The sequence below is a fragment of the Salminus brasiliensis genome, chromosome 12 (assembly GCF_030463535.1).
Source record: "Salminus brasiliensis chromosome 12, fSalBra1.hap2, whole genome shotgun sequence".
In the NCBI taxonomy this organism is placed as follows: domain Eukaryota; kingdom Metazoa; phylum Chordata; class Actinopteri; order Characiformes; family Bryconidae; genus Salminus; species Salminus brasiliensis.
The window spans coordinates 12,494,197-12,509,882 of record NC_132889.1 but is presented as its reverse complement, the minus strand read 5'-3'; the positions used below and the strand labels follow the sequence as shown (position 1 = coordinate 12,509,882).

General features: G+C 37.8%; 2 protein-coding genes across 2 annotated transcripts; one reads left to right on the top strand and one right to left on the bottom strand.

Annotated features, from left to right (window-relative positions):
* Window positions 1-1,855: 1,855 nt before the first annotated feature.
* LOC140573768 (Golgi apparatus membrane protein TVP23 homolog B) lies at window positions 1,856-6,874 on the top strand. Its single transcript, XM_072693319.1, has 7 exons — window positions 1,856-1,958; window positions 2,254-2,324; window positions 2,739-2,883; window positions 3,048-3,137; window positions 3,343-3,468; window positions 6,121-6,249; window positions 6,351-6,874. Exons 1-7 carry the CDS (start codon window positions 1,947-1,949, stop codon window positions 6,375-6,377), a joined length of 600 nt encoding a protein of 199 aa, XP_072549420.1. The 5' UTR covers window positions 1,856-1,946; the 3' UTR covers window positions 6,378-6,874.
* Window positions 6,875-8,643: 1,769 nt separating this feature from the next.
* Window positions 8,644-14,070, bottom strand: LOC140574525 (5-hydroxytryptamine receptor 3A-like). Its single transcript, XM_072694370.1, has 9 exons — window positions 14,016-14,070; window positions 13,781-13,926; window positions 12,608-12,652; window positions 12,363-12,469; window positions 11,965-12,134; window positions 10,927-11,036; window positions 10,506-10,716; window positions 9,797-9,961; window positions 8,644-8,894 (listed from the first exon to the last, which is right to left on the bottom strand). Exons 1-9 carry the CDS (start codon window positions 14,068-14,070, stop codon window positions 8,644-8,646), a joined length of 1,260 nt encoding a protein of 419 aa, XP_072550471.1.
* Between the last annotated feature and the right edge of the window lie 1,616 nt (window positions 14,071-15,686).

The window sequence follows — 15,686 nt, the reverse complement described above, 5'->3', positions numbered from 1 at the left end:
GTTGTTTCAAATGACCATTTTGCTCTTTATACCTATACATATACCGGTCATTAAGAGAATACAATTGATCTCTGTTCTGATTGGCTGACCCATTTCCTGTGCCTCATTAAAAAGCAATCAAACCTTCTCACTTTGGTGGCAGCAGGCTATTGAGATCTCAGATTGCAAAGTAAGGTGCTCAGTCAAGGTCTCAATGCCTGTACACCTCTACTGACTGAGGAAGCGGAAGCTTGGACGTCGTTGAACTGTGCAACAGGACAATGACAGCAGTGTAGAAGTAAAAGGGTGCTCTACTAAGTACTAAGGGTGCTTCTCGTGAAGGGGTTGAAAAATTAAAAAAAAAAAAAAGGTCATTAAAAGTGGCATTTTTTGTTAAATTTGGAGAAAGCTGTTGTTATATTAGTTGTGTTGAGTTATTAAAATTAAATTTTTTGTTGTGTTGGAAAGAGCCTGTGGGAATCTTGGGTTAGAGTCCTCAGTAGTGGCTTACTTCAGCCTATTGCCTTCACTTTATCTGATACGACTACAAACCATTTTGACCAGGAATTCTACACAAAAGCACAAGAAACTAACTCTCGCAAAATGTGCTGGATATATATATATATATATATACACTGCTCAAAAAAATAAAGGAAACACTTACACAACACAATATAACTCCAAGTAAATCAAACTTCTGTGAAATCAAACTGTCCACTTAGAAAGCAACACTGATTCAATTTCACATGCTGTTGTGCAAATGGAATAGACAACAAGTGGAAATTATTAGCAATTAGCAAGACACACTCAATAAAGGAGTGGTTCTGCAGATGGGGACCACAGACCACTTCTCAGTACCTATGCTTTCTGCTTGATGTTTTGATTACTTTGGAATGTTGATTACTTTCACACTCGTGGTAGCATGAGACGGACTCTACAACCCGCACAAGTGACTCAGGTAGTGCAGCTCATCCAGGATGGCACATCAATGCGACCTGTGGCAAGAAGGTTTGCTGTGTCGGTCAGTACACCAGGAGACATGGAGGAGGCCGTAGGAGGGCAACAACCCAGACCTGAATTCGATTGAGCACATCTGGGACATCATGTCTCGCTCCATCCACCAACGTCACATTGGATGCTTTAGTCCAGGTCTGGGAAGAGATCCTCATCAGGAGCATGCCCAGGCGTTGTAGGGAGGTCATACAGGCATGCGGAGGCCACACACAATACTGAGCCTCATTTTGACTTGTTTTAAGGACATTACATCAAAGTTGGATCAGCCTGTAGTGTGTTTTTCCACTTTAATTTTGTGTGTGACTCCAAATCCAGGCCTCCATTGGTTAATAAATTTGATTTCCATTGATGATTTTTGTGTGATTTTGTTGTCGGCACATTCAACTTTTTTACAGAACAAAGTATTCAATGAGAATATTTCATTCATTCAGATCTAGGATGTGTTATTTGAGTGTTCCCTTTTTTTTTTTAGCAGTATAAGTATAAGTATGACTTGATGCCTTGCTGTCTCAAAAGGCAGTTTAGTGATTAAGGTCTCTGTAACCGAATCACGAAGGCAAAACTACGTCCTGACGAAGCATCGACAGCACCACTGCTTGATATGAGCTATGATATGAGCTATGATAAGAGCTATGATATGAGCTATGATATGAGCTATGATAAGAGCTATGTTGTCATTAGCCATTAGTATTTTCGCCCACTAGAGTTAAAGGCTAGCTAGATGTTTACGCTTCAGACACTATGTAGCCTATGTATCGGTAAACTCGGCCGAATCTCAAATGGCCCCTGTGTAGTGCACTATATAGGGCACAAACATTGGCCCTCTGTAGGTCGTTATAGGAAAATGTAGCTAGCTCGCTATCTGCCGCGTAGCTGGAATAGCGCAGAGGTCCTTCAGGCAGATCTACCGATGCCTTTTGTTTACATACACGTCACCAGGAAGTTTGTCCAAAATGTACAGACAGGTACGTGGTCTTCAGTGATTATTAAAATATATATTGTTGTATGCAGTAAGTTTTTTGTTCATCAGGTTTATGGTAAAAGTCTACAGTTTTGTAAAAAAGTAGGACACAGTGAGTCGTAACTTGCTAGCTAGCAACCTAACGTTAGCTGGCTATGTTAAGGTTACTCTATCCCTGCAGGTGTTGTTAATTGTAATGGTGTTTTACTTAAATCGCTTTCGTGTGTACAATAAAAGCTCATACAACCACATACACAACGAATAAATCCTGCCTGAACTAATGAGACTCTTGTCGACAGGATTCTCAGGGTGATGTCCCACTCTTTGATGAGGATGAAGGAGCAGCCAGCAAAAACAAGTCAAAAATCCAGTGAGTCTCTGATTTATCATCATCATCACACTTGCATAAATGACTTTAATCCTACTATGATTGATTTATAAAGCTTCCTCTCATTTGCTCAACTTATGTTGAAATATTGACTTGTGATCCCTCCACGTTTGCCATATTTGCCATATTATTATGTGCTCTGTGAGGCTGTATGGTTTGAGTCAGTCAAACCTTAAATATAGTCTTTTGGTCATACCTTCATTTTTTATCAGTTTAGGATTAAGAATAAAAGAATGAAAATTACACATAATCAAAAAACATTCACTGATGTTCATTCACCGTGTAACTATTATATAAGATCACTATTCTGAGGGTTCATTTCCCCCAATTAAATCACATGTAGTTGTTGGGAATGACTGCATTAATGTAAGCATGCTTGTTTTTGCCCAATTTTAGACACCCTTTGGCCACTTTCTTCCACCTTTTCTTTCGCATAAGTGCTGTCCTTGTCTACCTGTTGTGTGAGATTATTAGCAGTAGCTTCATTGCCTGTATGGTCACCATCATTCTCCTACTGTCGTGCGACTTCTGGACAGTCAAGGTAGGTAGAATCGTTTCTGCAAGGCTTTACAGGCCTTTTTATCTATTTCTTTGTCATTGAACTGTATTAAAATATTTAATGTGTATAATATTTATTTTCAAAGTAAAAAAAAATAGGGACTTGTTCCATTCATATAATATTCTGGTACATGTGTCCTATATCAGAATGTCACTGGGCGGCTGCTTGTCGGACTGAGGTGGTGGAATCAGGTTGATGAGAATGGGAAAAGCCACTGGGTGTTTGAGTCTAGAAAGGTGAGTGTGTTAACATCACTCTTCTTTTTTTAATGAAGGAGAGAAACATCCCTCCCCCACAGCCTAACCCGTGTAAAACTTTTATCGACACCTTTACATTGATAACAGATGACTTTGACTGTTTACTGGTTTAAATCCTCTTTTTTGCTCGTAACAAAATATGACACTTGTTTTTAGAACCTTTCTTCTTTATTTTCTTCATTAGGAAACCAGCAGAAAGGGTGTCTCGAGTTCAGAGTCACGAATCTTCTGGCTCGGCCTTATCGTGTGTCCTATCTTATGGGTGCTCTTTGTGTTTTCCACTCTCTTTTCCTTCAAGATCAAGTGGCTGGTGAGTCTCAAACTGCCCTGCTTGTACAAATATTTGAGCAGTCCTCAAATCTTGCCAATGCGCTGCAAGGCAGCATGCCATTACAGAGCAAAAAGCATTTGCTTATTAAACAAGATCTTACACTCCTACAGCAAAAAGGCTTCTAAATAGCACAGAAACAAGGCCTGTAGTGGGAACTATTGCTGCACTAACCCTCTACAAAAGGTTTTCCACAAATATAAATAAATATTTACCCAGACAACTATTTAAGCATCAAAAAAGTTGTTTACATTGTCATAGTTATAAAAAGAGCCATTGGCTTTACTAAAGAACCCTTGAAGAACCCCTTTTTTAGGAGTGTACAAGTATTCATGACTTGCTCCTAGTTGCCACCTTAATCTCATACTTGTCACGTAAAAGTGTTTGTTCAGCTTAAACCGTTTGAGGTCAGTCTGGCTGCAGTTAAGAGCTTAAGAGCTTTTGTTTGTGGACACCCCTCCAAAAGAATGCATACAGCAAGTTGCACCCATTACTGACACACATAATACCTATAGAGAAGCATTGCCAATACGATAGGAACATAAATGATAAACATGAACCTACTTGCACCATGCCTAATGCAAGGCAAAGGCTAGAGGAGTGTAAAGCCCCCCAGCATTGAGCTGTGAAGCAGTAGAACTGTGTTCTCTGGGATAATGGTGCTCCATCCAATAGCTTTGGGATGAGCTTGGGTTAGGGATGAGGAGAGGTGGTACTCATCCAACATCCTGATCTTACTAATGCTCTTGTCATTATTTGCAATCAAATCCTCACAGCAATGCTCCAAATCCTTCCCTGAACAGTAGAGACAGGTACTCCAACAAATGCAGGATAAACTCTTATTTTAATACAATTGATTTAAGAAGTAACAATTAATGAGCAGGTGTCCCAATACTTTTGTTCATATATGGTGGCATGTGATTCACAAATACAAACTGCAAATCCAGTTTAAAAGCTTAGGCTTCTTGTTGTAGGGGTGCTGCCATGTTGAAATAACGTCATGGAATAGCAACTCTGAGACGTAGAAAATCATCCTCATGTTCCATGTGTTGTAATGTGTGTGTTTTTTTTTGTTTGTTTTTTTCCCCCCACTCAAATATTCCAAGTTCCCACAGCATTACACAGCATTACGCCCTGAAAGTACATTCATGATTCAGTATTTTTCCTGCTGATGCCCTGTAGTTTCACCAGCATGAAGTAAAAGCTTTTTCTGAAGCAGTGAAGCTTTCCTTTAAATTGTGCTGGCAAAGAGTTCATCACCTAAGGCTTTGTAGTGACACCTAGTGGCCAACAGGATGAACAGCAGCTACATCTCTACTCAATCAAGAAAAGGGTTCCGTTTGTTTCTATACTCTTATATACCTTTAATCTAACTGTAGTGCTTACCTTATTCTTTGACTCTCAATGTGGGCTTCATATGGGACTTCTAAATCCAGAGAAGTGCATGATTGTGCCTTAAAACCATGGAATCCCACATTGATCCCATATAATTATATAAACCAAAGCATTTTAACTGTATCTCTCTATATATTTTAATATATTTTAGTTTTAATGTGCCCTATTCACACTGATCCTAGCCTGGGTTTTTTTTAGGAATAATAAGTCAAAGACTGTTGCTCAGTACATACAGACCAATCGATCGATTATTGAAACAAATAATTGATTTCACATTATGAATCACTCAATTATTAAATCATTCTTATGTAGACGAAAAAGGGTATTCTGTCCCTTTTCCTGTCAGAATTTAAAACCAAGTATGTGAAAAGTAGGAGCAATAAAATGTATCAGTTTTCTCATCAGTTTCCATTCATTTTTCAGATCCGCAAAAAAGGGGAACAAATGTGAGGCAGTAATTTGAAAAGTGCTTTGTGTTCATGCTTTAGTTGTTATAGTGACTTTTATTTTAATACGGTCTGGCCAGAGACACAATATTGCAGACCCTCAGCATGCTGATTGGCCCTTTTTTTTGTAGGGCAGACGTTTATTCGTAAACAGATGCCATGTTAAGCATTACGAGAACTCCCAATCATATCCCAAACAGTGACCTCTTCTTTTTACACTCAGCCCGTGTCCATATGAGACTCCCACGTCTCACACAAATAAAACTCACATGCTGCAGTGGTGTGTGGTCTTGTTGCCTATCTCTGTAAGGGTTTTATCCACATGCTCACGTGACACCCTGTTGCTGTTTCACTGCAGCTCTGTGTCTAGATTGAGGGAATTATTACTGTAAAGAGTAAAAGTGGCAGTACAACTGTATTTCACACTGTTATGGTTAAACTTAGGTAATTCATTTGGCTCACATGCCCCCTTAACTGTTCCTTATTAGCACAAAAACACCCATGATGAAGGCACCAAATAATCGACTGTTATATTAGTTGCCAACAAATTTTAGTCAACTAAAGCCAGGATTTCGCTACATTCTACATATTGTAGCCCTGATTTTCAGTCTGTTTAGTCTGTTTAGACAGTGGTTCTTCTTATTCAACTAACATCACAGATTCAAATAATTGTACAAACGGAAAGGTTAAACAAAGATGTTGCAATAAAATAAAGTCAGTTGTTTTAATATTTATCCCTGGGAGAGAACTTGGTGTGCCAATCTTTTTGCTATGCTTTATTGTGTTTGTGCAGGCAGTGGTGATCATGGGATGTGTATTACAGTGGGCTAACCTCTATGGCTATGTTCGATGCAAAGTTGGAGCTGGGACCAATCTGAGGAACATGGCAACCAACTATCTTGGCCTTCAGTTCTTTAAGCAGGTAAGCAGTTATGATTCAGAATGTTTTAGCTTGTCTTTATTCACTGCACATATAAGCACATACATCTTTTAACATGATCTGTTGTTCATGTTTTCACACAGGCAATGAACAAATCACAAGGACCCTAATGTGCCTACATTTGACTGACGGTGCTGGTGCTGCTAATGTTCTAACTTATTTTGTTTTGTTAACTTCTAGAAAAACTCTAGAGCTTACTCTACTCTCTTCTCATTTCCTTTTCCAAGTGAATGTGGATAAGCCGTTTTTGGCTTTGTAGGGTAATAGAGTTAGTTTTCTCAAATTTACTTACCAAACCCTTTGAATATGGGAATTTGAGTATGGAAACTACAGCAATATATTGTGTTTATATATGTTCCAAAATGGAAAAACATAGTTAAATAGATGTATGTGTGTGTATATACAAAATGTAAGTATTGGTATAGCATTTTGTATAAGTTGTAAATCCTGCTTTTTGACTGTTGGTGAAAATGCTCTTATAAAAATAAATCATAAATAAATCATAAATAAATCACATATAAATTGCTCAGTGGTGCCTGAGAGAAAACTTCAAAATGTGGGACTAGTTCATTTAGCTGGTCTGTGCAATAAAAATGAATGCATTTTGTTTTGTTGTTGTTGTTGTTGTTGTTATGTATTTATTATTGTAACATTTGATTCAGGTCAGTACAGTTTTGTGTAGGAATTGCTGTAAAGGAAAGCACTGATATTGGGTCCAGACCACAATGAGCAAACTACAGACTAAAGGCTATAGTGTAGGGCAAACAAATCTTAAGTGTCTGATAAAGAAACTCCCCTAAGCCACACAAGGGCCCTGTCTCACAAACAGCAAGATCCAGCCCACAGACTCAATGCAATGGTAACTAAAGTTGCATGACTAACCTTCTCCAAGGCAGATTCTGTTCGAGGTTTAAGATCATAAATACCTCTTGGGCCTATTAGCAGTTTCACATGACTGTCTGCTGACCATAAGATCATGCTGACCATGTGCACACGCATGAGTATCTTAAGTAAATGAACAGCTTGAGTGTAATTGCTTTCATGAATCAAGCTGATGGCAGGTGAAAGTGTTTAGGTTTTTAGTCAGAAACCCAGTCTGGGATAAATTTGTTTCCTGAGACAGACCCCGAATAGTCCTGTTATTATACAAGTAGTGTAGTTTTACAGTACAGTCTATAAAAAGAGGCACTTAAATTCTACCAATGAGAAAGCTTGGTCAGCCTTGAAGACATCAAAGATTAGGCAGACTGTGAATGTGTAGACCAGGGGTCCAAATCTTGCACTGGTGACATATACAAACAAACATCGTAGACTAGTCTAGTCACCGTCTGTGTAATGGTCCAAATTCAGTAATTCAGTATGTGAGTAAATGTACTATATACATACTGTGAAATTTACAGTAACTTGCAGTTTGCAAGTTACTGTATATTTAAGTGTTCCCATTACAGCGTTGTTTCCGTTTTTTTGTTGTTGTTGATGTAATTATTGCCAGCTGGCTCACCCTTAATGACATAGGGCAAACACTCATAGGCATCAGTAAAAGTCAAAACATTTAATATGAGATTATAGAAAAACAAGAATGTCTTATTTTTTATGACATGATATGAGTAGTGCTGAATATGAGGTTATATTATGGTATATACATATTAGGTATATGGATATGATTATGAATATATGTAAGGTATGTACATGGATATTTTATCAACTTCAAGCTTCTGAGTGAAGACATGCATTAAAATACCCCTTGGAAAAATCAGGATTTTTACCAATAGTTTCCTGATCTTAAGCACAGGGCCCATACCAGTCATCCAAAGAAAGCTTACAGCCAACATTTCATTTTTGTAAATTTATCTTTCAGATTTGCAGATTTTTAATAGAGGAACATACACATAAATATCCTAATTGTCCACTGGAGATTAGAGGCCGCTTTCTGTTTTCTTTTACGTGGTTTGAGTTTGGCTTTCAATTGCTGGCCTGAAGGCCTCAATGTGTCCTTGACAAAAAGGACTGATAACTGGTAGCCTGCACTCAAGCCAGGAGAGTCAGCTGTCTATGACTCTCTCATCTCTTTTTTTTTCTTCCTGGCCTTTAAAGACGCACACGGAAATCGTGATGCAAGCAAATATTGCAGCACGGACATGACATCATGCTTGACCTTGGAATATCAAACAGTGATGAGCTAAATGCCATAGTAGTGTTTATATCATATTTTCTTTTACTGCCTGTAGTGACCACGCTCTTCTCACGGTATCTGTTGCTTTATTGTTGCACTTCTGCTGCAACAAATAAACCATTGTAACAATCAATACCATAGCAAGTAATGAGCATGAGCCATACATTTTTAGCTGTATGTAACCAACTTTCCTCATGGTCGTCTTAAAACTCCAGGTTGTTCACCTTACAAAATTCTGTTCTGGTGACAGCAATCATAATTATGCTGTAAATCATGTCCAGGCACAGGTAAGTCCAGAAACAGATTCTGTCCCAGGAGTTTGCATAGTTCTGTCTCCTTGTTTTGTCCCTCACGTCTTTGTCCATGTTCTCCACAAAACTACAGATGTTCTGGACAGAGGCCTCCTTTGTAGGCAGTTTTTCAGATGGTGTTAGGACATCACTGAGGTCAATGGCTGCTGAAATACAGTGGATGGTATAACAGCTTTCATGCAAAATAGTACAAGCAGTAGGTAATTTTCTTTCATAAGCTTGGCTAATACTTTACAACATAAGCTGATCATTTTTTTTCTGTGTACATTTGTCCTCCAAATGTTGCCATGCAACAAGCAAACATTGCTTGCTGGTGACCTCCCAAAAATGAAAGTGTGGCCACAACTTACTAGTGATATTATTCTTAACAATCCTAATAACTAATAATTTTCTCCTCATTCAGTTCTGGGAAAAACTGATTCCCACACCTTGCTATGTTGTGACCATGACCTAATTGTCACAACCTAATTATCTTGTTCCCATGCCTTACTAAGTCCTGGCTATGCATGCTGAACCTGTTCCAAACATTTGTAAGCTGTTTACATGCACTTTCTTTATTAAGAAGGGATGTTACCAGTGGGGCCCCGTATTCAAGTGCATTGAAATGACACTGCATGAAAGTAAATTGACTACAAAACTACCAAGCTGTTAAATAACAACACCCGCTGTTTGAAATGTAACATGGTTGATTGACCACATTTGACGAGGCTTGCTGGTTTGTTTTGTATTTCGTTGTAGTGGTCAATGTTGCATTGGTGACACCATCTGGTAAAATGTGTGTACTGCTTTGTGATTGAGGTTGTTTTGGCCCAAATGATCCTACTAAGATAAGAATCCACATGTTTTTATAGTTACAGTTACTAAAATCAACAAACAATACTGTTACTCAAGTATGGGTGAAGAAGGCATGGAGGCACAAGTTGCTTTTTTGAGGGATTTTGAGGGCTTCGTGAAATTAGATCAGACAAATCATCTGACATGTAACAAATCATTCAGAATGACAGAAACTGCTCTGGCATATGAATGGGTAGTAGACTTTTCTTACCCAGTTTCTGACTCATGCTGTCCTTTTGAGTTTTAAAGATGCCTATTCCACGCAGCCTTTGGGGCCTGCTGGGCCAGGCACTGCCGTTTTTAGCCAGTCGAGTCAACATCATGGATATCAGCACACTCGCAACCAGTACAATCAGGCAGAAGCAGTAGTGAAAATCTAATGTGAACAGATGAAAGGTATTATTCAATTTTGTGGGACATAGAACTGGTTAGAGAATTTACATATATCTCCATGCCATTCACAAATACCCCTGTGTGATATAAGAAGAAATAGTGGAGCTCTGCAGAGGTCTAGCCACAGATTTTTAATGATGACAAGACCTTCAGCTTTCACTTCTTGAGGTTGTCCATTAACTAAACCTTTGCTAAACCTCTCAATGCTAAAATTGTTTTTCTCTACAATTGTACAAAACAAAAGGAACAAGCTAATCCTGCTTAAGTATTTATCTTATATTCACTTGTGGCATTAAGAAGAAACCTAGTTGTGTCCTTTTCAAAAATAATTCTTAAATATTAAACGTATTAACATATTAGCTCTATCATCGTGAGCTTGCTGGTTTGATCTCTGGTGATAAAGAATTATATTTAATATACATTCTAGTGTTAAATGCTCAAATTAAATGCATGGCACATAAAAACATGAGGCACATTTTCAGCAACCTTTTTTGGTAACCCCTGTAGTCCCTGTAAGTCCCACTTACAGATCAGAGGGCTGCAGCGGCCAGAGACAGGCAGTTGTTTGCAGAGCATTAGAAGAAACATGGTAAAGCTGAACACCAGCTTGATCTTGAAGGGGTTGCGTTCGCCACCATCCAGGGGCAAAGCAAAGCTCACCAGGTCGACAACCATGATGAGTGCACTGGGCAGGACTAGTGACACCACTGCGTTAAAAGGATTGATGGACAGAGCAACCTGTGTGTTAAAAGAAGTTCATGGTGATGAATTACATTTAAATCTCTTTGAAATGTTATCTGTGACTGAGTCTCTTTGTTTAAAGGAGGGAAAGGGTCTGCTTCTGAGAGTTTAGATGATCAAAATTCCATTCACACCTAATGTTTTAAAGATATGATAGTAAGCACAAAATTGTATCTCTTTGTTATGAGAATTAAACAGCTTATTTACACTGAGGTAGTTACGTCCTTTTCCACGGAGGTCCACTGATACAGTTCTCCATTCCCCTCGATCTCCTCCCCTTGAAAATATCGACCCATACTGGAGATTTAGGCCACATGCTGAACCAAGACAAGCATGTTAATGTCAGCAAACTGATTAAGTTTATTAGATATAATGTAGATCTATATGTCATGTCTTCAGTGATAAAGCCATTTAAAATACACTTATACACATCTCATGCTGATGATATTTTGATGATACTAGCTTCAGTTACACTGAAATATGCAAAGGAAAATGTGCAATTTACAATAATACATCATAATGTACACTCATTGAGCACTTTGATTTGAACATCTGTACACATACTCATGCATTATCTAATTAGACAATAGTGTGACAGCAGTCAAATGCATAAAATCATGTAGATATGGGTCAACAGATAATGTTTACATCAACCATGTGTTCTCTCAATAAAGAAAGACCATCCAGTGAGCTCCAGTTCTGCAGACGAAAATTGCCTTGTTGATGAGAGAGAGAGAGAGTGATGAAGAATGGCCAGACAAGTCTGAGCTGAGAGAAAGACTGCAGTGAGTCAGATAATCACTCTTTACAATTGTGGGAAGCTGAAAAGCATCTCAGAAAGCTGAGGCTGCAGTGGCCAAAAGCTCACCGAAACCGGACAGTGTTGCATTCAACAGTCCAGGATGGTGGGAGTGATGTAATGGCACAGGGAATGCTTTCTTGGCAGGTTTCCTCACAGTAGCCATCTCTTATTGGCTACTTCCAGCATGATAATGCACCATGGCACAAAGTAAAAGTTAGCTTAAACATTTTCATTAACATGACAATGAGTTCAGTGTTTTTTAGTGGCATGACAGTGTATCTGATAAATCAAGCTGTTGTGCTTGATTGGCTCTGGCAGCCGCCAGCTGTTGCCCTCTGGTGGCAGTAGGTGCAACTTGCCTGGAGCCAGTCCTAACAGTAATGCAGTAGAAAGGGAACATAGGTTACAATTTTAAACAAACAAACAAACATGTAGTTTCTTACAGGTTTGATTCCATCCATTGATGGCCACAGGGCATGAATCAGAAACAAAGGGATAGGTGAAGAGGTTGATTCCACACATCACTGTAATGTACATAACAATGGCATATTTCACAGTGCCATCGCTTCTCACGATTATATCCTTAGAAACAGGCTTCACATCTGTGTAAACTCTATAGAACAAAAAAACGGAGAGATTACTGAATATTGAATACTATGTTAAAGAAGTCAGACTCTTGATGTAGCTGATGATGAGAAAATAAGTAAGTTTGAATGCCTCAGGGTCCAACTGTGTAATGTAGTCAAGGTCCAATATTGTAATAATTATAGTACACACTGTACCTAAATCAAAAGTACATTGTAAGAGAGAAAGGCAAATGACACTGTATTAGCTAACTCACGCGTTGTCCACAGTCAGAATAGGGGTCCAGATTTTACTGGCCGGCAGTATAAGGTCTTTAAACTTGTACTGTGGATCTGTCCATGTGAGATCTGGATCTTTCCATGCCTGTTAAAAGAGCAACAACAGCTTGTCTTGTAAATATCCATTTTGGTGGAGTACTGTGTATGTAAATAATAAATAATTGTTATTGTAATAATGTATTGTCATTTACTGTAAATGTAAATAAGATGCTAAGGGTCTTACCATGCTGATTTTTAAGCGACTTGAAAAACGCAAAGATTTGGTATCCTTGTAAAGGTAAGAAAAGAACAGAAAGAGCATGTTCAGGCTGGTTTTTCGTTTGTTTATTTGTTTACATTTATTATTGTAATAGTTTGTGTGTAATAGTACAGTAGTGATATTTTGGTAAATAAAATAAAATGAAATGTATGCCAAAAATGATCAAAGTAAATTAAATAATTAACCAATCACCATCATCATTAGATGTTTTTCACAAGAGCTATGAGGCTAATTTAGCAGTCAAGCGATAGTAGAGTATACCCCATATGTATATATATATATATATATATATATATATATACCCTTCCTAGATAGCATTATGCAAACAATCTCAAAATGATCAGTTCAACAGTGCATGTGTGGTGTAAATCCATAATCACCAAGCCCTAAAAATCCACTTTGAAGCCCCAAATTCTAAGTGATCAAAGAAATTAGTTGAAAGCACAGCCATGCCAAAGCAACCTGTGCATGTGGCTTTTACACTCACTTCTGAAGATTTCTGAGCAGAATCTGAAATCAGTCTTATGATCAGTCAGCCAATAGAGCTTCTTACTGAATGATCTGCAATGCAGTGGCTCCTCAGAGCTTGGTGATGGATTTACAATCATACCCTGTGAAGCCCTTACTGTAACCAGACTGTCGTGATCATTACACACGTGCTTAAAATAGTACAGTAGCACCCATCTCTAAGCCAGAACTGTGTCTGTACTGACTAGCTATAATCCTGATGTTTATGGTCTTCCACTTTTATAGATTGTACTGTTTTATATTTTATCCCAAATAAAATATTCTACTGGTTCTATTCGACTGGTTGAGTCACTGTACATTTAAAAAGTTTCAGAGCTGTGAAGAAATAGAAATGGCCACAATGCAGAAACACGTGCAAGTAGGGGAGCATGATCTTGCCTGTTAAAATTGCTTAAAAATTGTGTCTGTACTTCTGTGCATTTTTAGATATTACAATTTTTCGTAGTGTTTAGAAATCACATAAGATTACTTAACCACATGAAACAGTTACAGTTACCTCGTAGCAAACTTTAGCAAACTTTAGACACCAAGGATGTCTCATTTGGACTGTGGTGAGGGATAAACTGAGCACGTTAGCTAATTTATGAAAAACGTTAAGAGAAAACTTACGACAGAGAGGGTCTGGTACTGGATGGATGTGAGGTTCACAGTGATGGTGCACTCTGGAGGCTGTGGAGGACTGTACAGCTCCTTTTTAATGAGCTCATTAGCGAGACATCGACGCGAAACACACAAGTTTGTGGATCCCACCAATACTGCATTCAAACAGTGGGAGTCATATTAATACAACATTCATTCATTCAGTTATTTACGACGCTGCTTATTAGTACATTTGACTACTTACCTAAAAGGAAAGAAATGGCAAGAAGAAAGTTCAGCATCTGCTTAGTGGACGCCATAACCTTCATCACAAGCAAGAAAATGGTCACTACTGTAGCAAACGTGTTTCAGATTAAATACAGTTCTCTTGCAACTACAAAATTCTAGGGGATGCACCAATACCACTGTTTCCGATACCAATACTGATACCAGATTTTCAAGTATCGGCAGATACCGAGTACAGATACCAACTCTGACTTAAATTCTCGATAGATGACTATAAATCCTGATGATTATAGTGTTACACTTTTTATTGGTTATAGTTTTTTTATATTTTATCCCAAATAAAATATAATACTCTTGTAAAAACACAACTGACTGGTTGAGTCACTGCACATTTGAAAAGTTTTAGAGCTATGAAGAAATAAAAAGGGCCACAATGCAGAAACGCGTGCATACTCTTACTAAGCTTCACTGAACAGCTGGTGTTTAAAATTCGCATTTTGGAGCAGTGAAAAAAATGAAAGTTTAGAAATAAAAAATGCTTCTTCAGCAATTTCACATTCAAGTACACGTGTCTATGTAAAAAAGTACTAAACTTCAAACCGAAACAAAAAACAAAAAAAGCAAACACCAGATGGAAACAAGAAGTGCTAATGTAAAAGTTTCATTACATGTCTGTTTAATGGTCATTCATTTTTATGACTGGATTTTACTGGTTGTTTCAACATTTGGTTTCATAACAGAGTATGCAAACAAAAATGATCTATGTAAAAAAAAAAAAAAAGGTATGCCGTCAGTAAGCTTCATGGTATCGGTGCGCTCTATTGTCATACCAATACTGTGAGTAAGTGCCAGTATCGGCACAGATACAGATGCGGTATCGGTGCAACACTAATAAATACAAAAATAGAGGTGGAAAATGTACAGAGAAAGTGTACTCAAGTATGGGTACTGTGTCAAAAAAGAGGTAAAAAAAAAAACTTGATACTTGAGTAAACAAAACAAACAAAAGTTAAAATATCAATGTATTAACAGTTAAAATAAATGTTGGCTTTGCTGGTGTTTGGTGGGGTATTTACCGGCAGTACTAGTTCTCACGCAAACACAAATTAGCACAGTTGCAAGCAATATCATTTTACAATAATGGAAAATTTAGATGCTGTGATGAAGACAGTAAATGCAAATGTGCAGAAACAGACTGGCATGAGAGAAAGAGTAAATCTGAATATTTTAATGAATAAAGATCTAAGTTAAAAAGTGTGTTATTTTTCTATATAAAATATGTAGTTTCTGCAACTACAAATCTCTCAAAACAAGGCTTAAATATAGTAGCAAAGTGAAATTACTCAAGTGCTTTCCATCCTGGCAACAATACTATTAAAATAAAATCTCGTATTTCTATTTTCTGCCTGTCCTTCATATTGTTTTCACATTCATAATCGGAGGTCCAATACAATTTAAAAAAAATGATATAAATCATGTTACGTTAACATTTATTAATCTTAAGAATAATATTTCCTTCTCCTAATTAGTTATTGTTTTAGAGATGCATCATTTTCTTACAACAGCAAGGAAAGTAAACTTACCTTTATTTAAACCCAAATTACATGGAGGATGTTGGCCAAGCTTAGCTCTCTCAGCTTTACTGCTGCTCCAGCTCCTAAATCCTCTCCGAGAACTAACATCAGATGGC

Bases quoted from the DNA above. Each gene is read 5' to 3' on its own strand.
- LOC140574525 (XM_072694370.1), bottom strand. From the start codon at position 14,070: ATGGCGTCCACTAAGCAGATGCTGAACTTTCTTCTTGCCATTTCTTTC. The intron at 12,653-13,780 runs GTAAGTTTTCTC...TACCTTTACAAG, and splicing joins AGTACCAGACCCTCTCTGTC to GATACCAAATCTTTGCGTTT. The intron at 9,962-10,505 runs GTAAGTGGGACT...TGTTCACATTAG, and splicing joins CCGCTGCAGCCCTCTGATCT to ATTTTCACTACTGCTTCTGC.
- LOC140573768 (XM_072693319.1), top strand. The intron at 2,325-2,738 runs GTGAGTCTCTGA...GCCCAATTTTAG, and splicing joins AAAAACAAGTCAAAAATCCA to ACACCCTTTGGCCACTTTCT. The intron at 2,884-3,047 runs GTAGGTAGAATC...GTCCTATATCAG, and splicing joins GCGACTTCTGGACAGTCAAG to AATGTCACTGGGCGGCTGCT.